We start from the raw sequence: 9,191 nt of genomic DNA on the forward strand, positions 1-9,191 counted from the left end.
AGCAAATAATTATGAATTACACTTAGATTTACTCTTGTTTTCATTCATTTTATTTTTGGTTCAGTATGTTTTACATTTCTCTAGCCAGTGGACAAAATGTCAAACTGACAAATTTTAATTCAATGCATCTTTATTGTGGTAGGACTGAAATCTCAGCGTGCTGACAGGGATTGCTTTGGAAGGACCCCAGGATCTGCAAAAGAACAGAAAATATTCAGTTCAGACAAATAATTTAAGCGACTGGTAGCATAAACATGATGGCTTTTTAATCTTACTTACATATGCATGTGTACGCCACCTCCAGGTACTTGTAAGTGCCGCCACAGGGGTCCCCAAACACAGAGTTGCTCGCTTTGATAGTACAGCTGTTTTTCCCATTACAGCTGTGGAGGCACATGAGTGAATACAAGCTTGAATGCGCCTCAGAGCATATGAAATATTATGTGATTGTAAAAAAGGTGAATTAACACTTTCCAGTCTGTGTTATAACTGTTTACTTTCTTCCTAATTTACTAATTTATCTGCAAATTATAGCAAATTGGTCTCTTGAAGTTTGGATTTATTCCTTATATTTAACAAACTGTACCTGTCAGCAACTTTGCTAGTGGGGTGTGAGCAGTAGACATTCTCAGTCTGAGAGGCAGGCCGTTTGTAAGAGCATGTTGTCTGGTCTCGACGTCCGTAGTCTGCACCATAGACAAATATAACCTGCCCTACATCTGCCAGTAAGAGGAGAAAAACATTGGCAACGCTGAGAGTACAAAAATGTAGTTGAAAGGCAGGTGTCCAAAAGGGCAACTAGTAAAATATTCACTGTTTAGGTGCAATGAAAATGTAATCATGCTCATGTTTATCACATTAATCCTCCATAAAAGCAAAAGAAAAAGTAATCTTACCACAAAACAAATGTGCCAAAGACTGCTCACATGTAACCAGGCGAACTGTCAAAGCAACATGAATAAATTGGATTAGATAATCACACTATAAAAAAACTTGCAGCTTTGTTTCACTAGCAGTTTCATGCAGATATGTGACTTACTTGCTGGGAAACAGGTGTACTTGGTTTCCAGGTATTTGTAGATGCCAGGGCAGGGATCAGAGGTATGGACAACATTTCTGTTTATCTCACACAGCTTCTTGCCATTACACCTGTAGGGAATCCACGAATAACATGTTTTTTTAGCACAAAGTAAAAGCACACTAAAACTAAAATAGTGTCAATTAAATACTATAGTAACTTGGACTAATATCAGAGACTTTACTATTTAGTTATAAAACCTGGACTCAAGTGTGCGAATTACAACTTGTTTTAATGTAGAGTATAATGTCATTGTTCATTTCCCTGCACTATGTAGTGTTTTGTTCTATGACTCTTAATATTACATGTAATATATACACCTTTTCTTGAGGATGTCCACTGTACCCTCTAGAGAGCACTCTGTATTGGCAAGCTGCTGTTGAGGTCTGCCCTCATCGCAGGTCTCATTGTCTGCACGACCATACAGTGCTGCCTGCACACTGATCACTCCCATATCTGATACACACCAAGGGGGAATTAAAAAATTAGACCATGAGAAAAGTGCTTTTTGGTAGACACTGTATTCTTTTTTTCTGATAGGCCATGTGGTGCAACCTGCCACAGTGTCTTTTCTGGTTGCTTAAGTTCAAATATGTTCAAACACAAGCTGATCAAACACCACAGAGAGCCAACAATCTGCAGGTTTTCATTACAGCCAAAGACTCCACCCGCTGACCGTCACTCCTGTAGGAGGAAGCGGGGGTGAACTAATCAATGACATCGCCTGCTGAGGTGAGTGGTTGAAATGAAAACCTGCAGAATGTTGTTTCATCATTGGCCATCCCCTTAAAATGTGTAATCCCCAAAATATTCTAATGCCTCAACACTGGTTGAGTCAGTTTGTTAAGTTCTTCAAACTTAAATGGACCACTCATTATGGACACAAAGACTTAAGAGAGTTCAGACATACCGCAGCTCAAGTGCTGAACATTGGAGCTGCTGTCACAGGTGATGACTTTGTCTGTGGAAACAACTAAAATAACAGATATAAAAGTATAAGTTGAAGTGTGTTCAAGCCACATACATGCAGAAAATACTCATATTCGGATACTTACCTTCTCTCATGAGCAAACACGTTGCTGCCAGCACTGGAAAAGAAACATCAAGTGTGGTTCATTTTGTTACTCATCATTTAATTGTACATAAAATCATAAATAATCATAAGTCATACACTACTAAGTTGCAGCCCAGTCAGTTTTCTTTATGATAGTCAGTGAAGTTTTACAAAAATTAATCAGGCATGACTCTCTAGATCAGAAGAAGAAAAGTCTGAAACAATTTTCTCTCTGATTATACTGAGTAAAGGAAATATTTTCATCCATATATATATATCTTTTTTTAACTTCAGGGTAAAACTACAAAAGACGAATTAGAGTCCTGTAACCTAAATAGCTTAAACTAAGAAGATTATATTAAGTCTGATCTTTGAAAAAATGTATGTGTTGTATGACATTATATAGCATTAAAGGAACAATCTTTGTCTGTATCGTCTGTATCCCCTCAGCCCGAAGCTCATCAGATATGTCACAACCAATTTCTTTAGTGATAAGGATAGAGGAGGTTTGCTGTGTAAACAGATGTATGAACTGTGAAGCAATTATAGAAATGTTGGAAGGTTAATAAGTCAAACTGAAAAAAATATAATTTTAAATGAGCCCTTCATCTAATTGAAAATAGTTCAAATTGTTCTTATGGCAGATAGTAGTGAGATATCTGTTACTCCCAGGTCCCCCTTTATGTATCTGACAATTCTAACCTGTTCTAAGAACAATATATGCATTGTGTCGACTTTAACAGCAGGGCAGACAAGGACGTATTTGCTACTGCTAACTGTCTCAGAAGAAGTACTGCCAGAACTATAGGGGTTATTTTTGGATGATATATAAAGTATATATAACTTATTATATATTACTTCATTCCCAATTTTTTCTGAACCCACATAATTATTGTTCTAGCTTCCCGTCAGTTATGTACTCACACAGTGTGGTGCTGAGTCTGAAGTGGAGCATGGTTTTTAGAAGATCCAGTCGGAGGTCAACAGTGGAGCTGATGTCAGGAACAAACACACCTGTATTTATACTGCTGCATCAAGAACTGTGTTTACCTCATAAGAACTTGCACAATTCACCCCATCTGGGGAACACACAATTAAAACGAGAATGTGTGACGCTGATGAGAGGGAACAATGACTTATTACATGTTGACCACGATGATGAACAATGATGGTATTTACAAAGCCATCACTCGTTTGGTGATCTGTCATCCTCCTGTTCAGAGATATTTGAGACAACAAATAGACTCATTCATGTCTGTTTCAAATCACCAGTCCTGTTTCTCACATTTCCTTCCTCGAAGGAGTGCTCCCTGCCAGAAAGGAAGTGTCTTTGAGATGGACATACCCTGCAGAATCTTGTCCTGAGCAGCTAGTATTAGTTCTTTAGATAATGTGGTTGTGTGACTTTTTGGTCTTCTTATTGTTTGTCTGTACCCTCCTCACAGCACCATATCTTCGGTTTGCAATATAAGTCTTTGAAATTAAGCAGTGGCTCTTTTTATAAAGCAGATGGTGGAACTTCTTTGAGACATAACCAGTTCTACCATTGTCTGGGTGCCTAAAAAAAAAGCAGGGCTGTTGCAATGTAGTTTTTATCTGTGGACTTCCTGGAACAAGCACCTATTGTTACGTTTTGTCTCTGGACTTTCCAGGAACACCAGACACTGAGAGTCACTGCAGTGGAGATTAACCAGAATCTGATCTCATGAAGCTTTGTTGGTGCACATTTCTTCAGATTTTTGTTAAATAATTATCAACATGATAGCAAAATAACAAAAACTTGATCACAAACTGAAAAGACACATGCTGCTGTTGTATTTCATTTATTGCATGCATGTTGTAATCTCATTGTGATTTCATTTCACAGACTCCTCTGGAGTGCTCTTGGGATCTGCAAAAACATGAAAGATTCACTTTAGATTAATATTTAAGTGACTTAAGTGACTGGTTGTGTCACTGCAGGATGAATAACAAATGCTTCATCAGCATAGCTACTTAATAAAAATAAAAACAATGTTAAATTTGGGGATTTTTATCACTGCAAAGTTGTTTAAGCAGTTACATGGCTATATCTCTGCTTCACTGCGTTTCACCACCCCATGCTGTATTCCACTTCATGTTTTCCTTTGTACGTTTGGACCACAGATTAGCTTCTGTAGGGAGAAACAGGGCCTTCAAGCTACTTACATTCACATATGTAAGCCACGTCCAGGTACTTGTAAGTGCCGACACAGGGGTCTCCAAACACTGAGTTGCTTGCTTCAACAATACAGCTGTTTTTCCCATTACAGCTGTGAAGGCAGAGCAACTAGTGAGAGTCAGAGTGAATACAGGCATGGAGCATATAAAATCTGTGTTTTTTTCAACACAAGCGAAAGTGGATGGCATCACAAATTTGCAGTTACTACTGTACTGCAGTTAGCCTGAGGTACAACTTGACAAGGAGTGACTGACTGTACCTTTCAGAAACGTGGCTGGTTGGACGTGAACAGTCAGTGTTTCGGATTTTAGAGGAAGACAGTTGGTAAGAGCATGTGGTCTGGTCGTGGCGTCCATAATCAGCAACGTACACATTTATAACCAGCCCTTCATCTAGCAGAAAGAGGACGAGGAGTTGGAAGCAGTGCTTATGCATAAGTGTCATGAAAATATGATAATGCTGTTTTTACATACAAAAAAAAATGTTTTTACCACAATGCAGGTGTGCCAGAGAGTGTTCACATGTCACTTGGTGAGCTGTGAAAATAACATTAATCACATCAAACATGCATTTCTACCCTCTAACACTTCACATTTCAGCCCTAGAGGTGATTGTGAGAGGAAAATCACACACAGAATCCCCAATCAATGTGAAACCATTAAAACAATTGGACATACAGGCAAAAAACCATAAGACAAATATCTGTAAAAAAACAAACATGTGACTGACTTGCTGGAAAGCAGCTGTACTGGGTCTGCAGATATTTGTAGGTGCCCCTGCAGGGATCAGATCCTCCGAAACCATTTGCATTTAGTTCACACACCCTTTTTCCATCACACCTACAGAGAGAAGATAAAGAGTGTGATTCAAACAGAATCACAACAAAGCTGACATACACTGGCCTCGGTTAATGTAAGACACTAGACCTTTTCTCAATCTGTGATGAGTTAGTCATCATTTTCATATCAAAGCTGAATAATAATACATTTGTACTACTTGTTTTGTAGCCTGGTTAAATTTTTCTTGCTTTATATTTGACTAATGTTCGCCTCTCATCTGTTCCCTGTGACTCTTGAGAACGCTACATCCAAACAAAAGTGGAGATGTGCGACATCCTCAAAGAGAATCTCATCATTTTTATTAAAGTGAAAAAACATGTATTTCTCAAAACTGGTAAGATTAATCCTCTTGCTACCTAATACATTCAGCCCCAAAGAGCCTCCCTGACACCTCGCATCAAATGTCCCATTTCCACTGGAAAGCATCCTGGGAGCCTACGTCTCTATGGCATTGCACTAAACTGAACATATGTGGTCACACAGCAACCTGAGAAAAAAGCCCAATTTACAAAGGGTCTACCTTCTCTTGAGCAGAGCCAAAGTGTCTGTCAGAGAGCAGTCTGTTGTAGAAGTTTTGTATGAAGGTTGTCCTTCACTGCAGGTCACACTGTCTGCACGTCCGTACAGTGCTGTTTCAACACTAATCACTCCACTGTTACATAAAGAGGGGCAAATCAGGGAGAAAAAGACAGAGTTGAAGAAGAAATAAATTTTTGAGGGACGAAAAGATCATCTTTATTTACAATCATCATTTATTTAACTACAGAAGCAACTCTAATGGATTTCATCAAAGTAATCCTTTATCAAGTATTACTGTTTTTGTCAATCACTACCTATGGCTACTACTAAAAAAAGATATCTGATCAACTGATTCTGTAAAAATACTGACTACATTTGTATTCCATAAAAAACAAGTTTTTGTTTTTTCTTTTCCTGGTTGAGTCAGATGACAAAAACCTTTACAACCAATCAACTCTTTAGTGTCGCCCAAATAAAAGTAAGCACTGCTGTGGACAGAAAGTTTTAGGAAATAGTCATACCACAGCTCAGTCGATGAACATGTTTGCCTTCACAGGTGGTAACTGTCTCTGTGGGGACACCTAAAAACAGATATGGAGGTATAAGTTTAAGCACATTATTTAAAAATGTATTCAAGCATCCTCTTACCATACACACACACACACACACACACAGAGATATTTACCTGCACTTGCAAGCAGACATGTAGCTGCTAGCACTAAAAAAGAAACAGCACTGTTAGAGTGTTATCCAAACTCAAAAACAGAAGACCGAACAAGTTTTAAATTAATTATACTGTGCCCTAAAACCATGGAGAGATATAAAGACATGCATTGGCTTGTTTAGCAAGACAAATAAAAATTGACAAAATAACATCTAACATTTCCTCATTAATAACCACCTATCTTTGTATTAATATAAGTATACTCACAGAGTGCGGTGCTGAAGCAAAGCATGGTTTTAAAAGACACTGTGGTATGTTACCAGTGAGACTGATGGTGGGAACACACACACTCAGTATTTATTCACTTCAGATCTAGGGCAGTCTGTGTCTTTTATGCAAACCTGACTCCAGTGGCTTCTATTCAACTGGCTATAATTTCCAGAATGAGAATAACATGACAATTGTTAAAGGAAATTGTGTTATTTACATACAGCTTAATGTAAACGTGTTTATCTTAATCAAAGAAAGCATTATTGATTATGGCAACACATGGTGAGAGCCAAGGGCATTTTGTTGTGCAGAGCCTGGGAAGTTTGGTGATAAACACGTTGTGTCACGGGGGAAGAGACAGTGAAAGTCTTTTTCCCAGGAGCTGTATCTATTAGTCCGGATCCTCCTGTCCTCTAGGTCAGGCAAACAGGTGTGTCACATATCAGCAGCTGTATTGGCACATGATCCGTGACTTTAAATCAGTCCATGAACTCTGGTTGTTGATGGAACAAAGAGAGTGTTACTGTAAGCGAAAGGTAGGGAGTTTCTCATAGAACATCCTCATCCAGGGAAGCGTTTGATTATTGATGAATCAAGGAATCCCATACCCTCAGGAAGAGCATTTAGGCAAGGCGACTGTGAGGTTTGAAAGAAAAAAAAGAAATAATGTTAAAAAATATATATATTCCTAGTTATTAGGTAGGTATGGAAAAATAAAAAATAAGTACAAAATTAATACAATTTAGCACACTGAATTGGGGCTCCCTTTTAGGAATTCCTCAACAAACTTTTTGGGACTGAAAAGGTTCCTCCAAAGTAGTTAGGAACACTTTGGCTCTTCTGCTTCTAAGATTGCAGGCACTGATCTCCTTAATCAGTTTTAATCATTTAAAATATCTAAATTTGAAGGATGGAGGATGAAAAGGGAAAATAAGACAGGTGTCATGGCCATGGCTGTACCCTTGCCTTTTTCTTGTGTTTTCTTGTGTTTCCCACTCCCCTATGTCTCCTGTACATGATCTTGTTTGCCTCTCTGGGGCTTTTCTCATTACTCAAATTTCATCAGTCTCAGTGCATTTGGAGGAGTGAGAAGAGAAGAGGCTCGCTGGAGGATACACAAGTGTATTGTCTTTTCAATGTTTTCAGCACCTATGACGTATAAAAGAGGTGTATATATAGAGGTGTATGTGTCGAAGTATACAAACCATGGTGGGAGCACTTTGCACATGTATTGATAAGTTGTATTACTACTTAGTGATCAAACAACTTCATACAGGTAGTTACTATGGCAATGGCCAGAACAACTCAAATACAGCGTTATGGTGCCTCGGCTGGAACAAAATGCCGCTGCGTGAGTGGCAGCTAGTTACAGCAGCTCTGAACTTAAAAAATAAAAATAAAAAAGTGAATTTCCCTGTTGTGGGATGAATAAAGTATAATCTAATCTAATGATTCTGTTTAATTTGGTATATATTTAATCCACTAGTCAGTACCTATTTTAGTGAGAAATCATTATTATTAAAATGGTCCTCCTCTCTTTCCCACGGTCTTCTCCCACTTACAACAGAGACTGTAGTAGTAGGAAGAAGAGAATACAAAATAATGATATCCCAAAGATGAATGAATTAATAAAATATATGTATATGGCTAATTATATTGAGCTAACTTTGATCACATTCAGAAATTCATGTAAAACAACATGTTATGTGTAGTTGTTAAGAATATGTTTAGCCTAACATGGCATCCTTCACAAATAGAGATATTTATGAATATTATATTCAATTTCTGCCAATTGATCATCCTAAATCTGGACCTTAAAATATACTATAAATGCTAATTATAAATGTAAAGCTAAATGTGTAGAAAATATGCAAATAGCACAGGCCTCAAACAAGTGTGAATTTACTGTGGCATCTGTTCTGGTTCTGATAGCCATTGTTTGTTTTTGTTTTTTACTTTGTTTACAAACAGATAAACATAGACAGTACATGAGCAGAAAATGCCACGGGACAGATGTAAATCACAAATTAGTTAAATTGTTATTATTAGTTAATAAACATAAAGTTTGCTTTCTTATTTTTATAATATGGGAGTAATGTTAATTGTTTTATTTATTAATGTTTATGGAATAAAAATTCAGAGGTTAAGCCGTCAACCCCCAGAGATTTATTCAGTTTTAGGTGATGAATGCCAAACATGACTTCATCTAAAGTTATCGGGCTATCTCAAAAATCTTTTTGGTCATTCTTAATTGACTTTGTTTTGGTGAGGTACCCTAAAAGGTTTGTTAACCGCTTCCTCACTATGCTGTGATTCATACACATTTCTATAAAATGTGGAACAATAATTATCTATCTTATGGGGATCATCAGCAATAGCACCACTGTTAGTGAGTTTTTGAATAGAATTGGACTTACTCTGAGAGCTTTCTAATTGTGTATTGCTCGCCTTTTTCCAACCATTTTCTCCTTTACCTTTACAAAGGCTCCCTCCAGTTTTATTCTGTATATTTCATTTCATTTATTTCATCCTGTTTGTCTTTTTCTGATAAATTTCCAGGTGTTATT

General features: G+C 37.5%; 1 protein-coding gene across 1 annotated transcript; it reads right to left on the reverse strand.

Annotated features, from left to right (window-relative positions):
• Positions 1-51: 51 nt before the first annotated feature.
• LOC118325021 lies at positions 52-6,395 on the reverse strand. Its single transcript, XM_035657567.1, has 17 exons — positions 6,376-6,395; positions 5,692-5,823; positions 5,062-5,171; positions 4,824-4,868; positions 4,592-4,724; positions 4,320-4,423; positions 3,998-4,023; positions 3,207-3,211; positions 3,057-3,160; positions 2,134-2,166; positions 1,989-2,051; positions 1,399-1,534; positions 1,040-1,149; positions 897-941; positions 587-719; positions 280-383; positions 52-193 (listed from the first exon to the last, which is right to left on the reverse strand). The coding sequence occupies exons 1-17, from the start codon at positions 6,393-6,395 to the stop codon at positions 153-155; spliced, it is 1,344 nt and encodes a 447-aa protein (XP_035513460.1). The 3' UTR covers positions 52-152.
• Positions 6,396-9,191: the final 2,796 nt, after the last annotated feature.

Source organism: Morone saxatilis, unplaced genomic scaffold (assembly GCF_004916995.1).
Source record: "Morone saxatilis isolate NCDOM2014 unplaced genomic scaffold, NCSU_SB_2.0 Contig15, whole genome shotgun sequence".
Lineage (NCBI taxonomy): Eukaryota > Metazoa > Chordata > Actinopteri > Moronidae > Morone > Morone saxatilis.

Coding starts and splice junctions, on each gene's coding strand:
- LOC118325021 (XM_035657567.1), bottom strand. CDS start 6,395: ATGTCTGCTTGCAAGTGCAG. Junction 4,024..4,319: donor CGTGGCTTACATATGTGAAT/GTAAGTAGCTTG, acceptor ATGTTTTTGCAG/ATCCCAAGAGCACTCCAGAG. Junction 2,052..2,133: donor GTGTTTGCTCATGAGAGAAG/GTAAGTATCCGA, acceptor CTGTTATTTTAG/TTGTTTCCACAGACAAAGTC.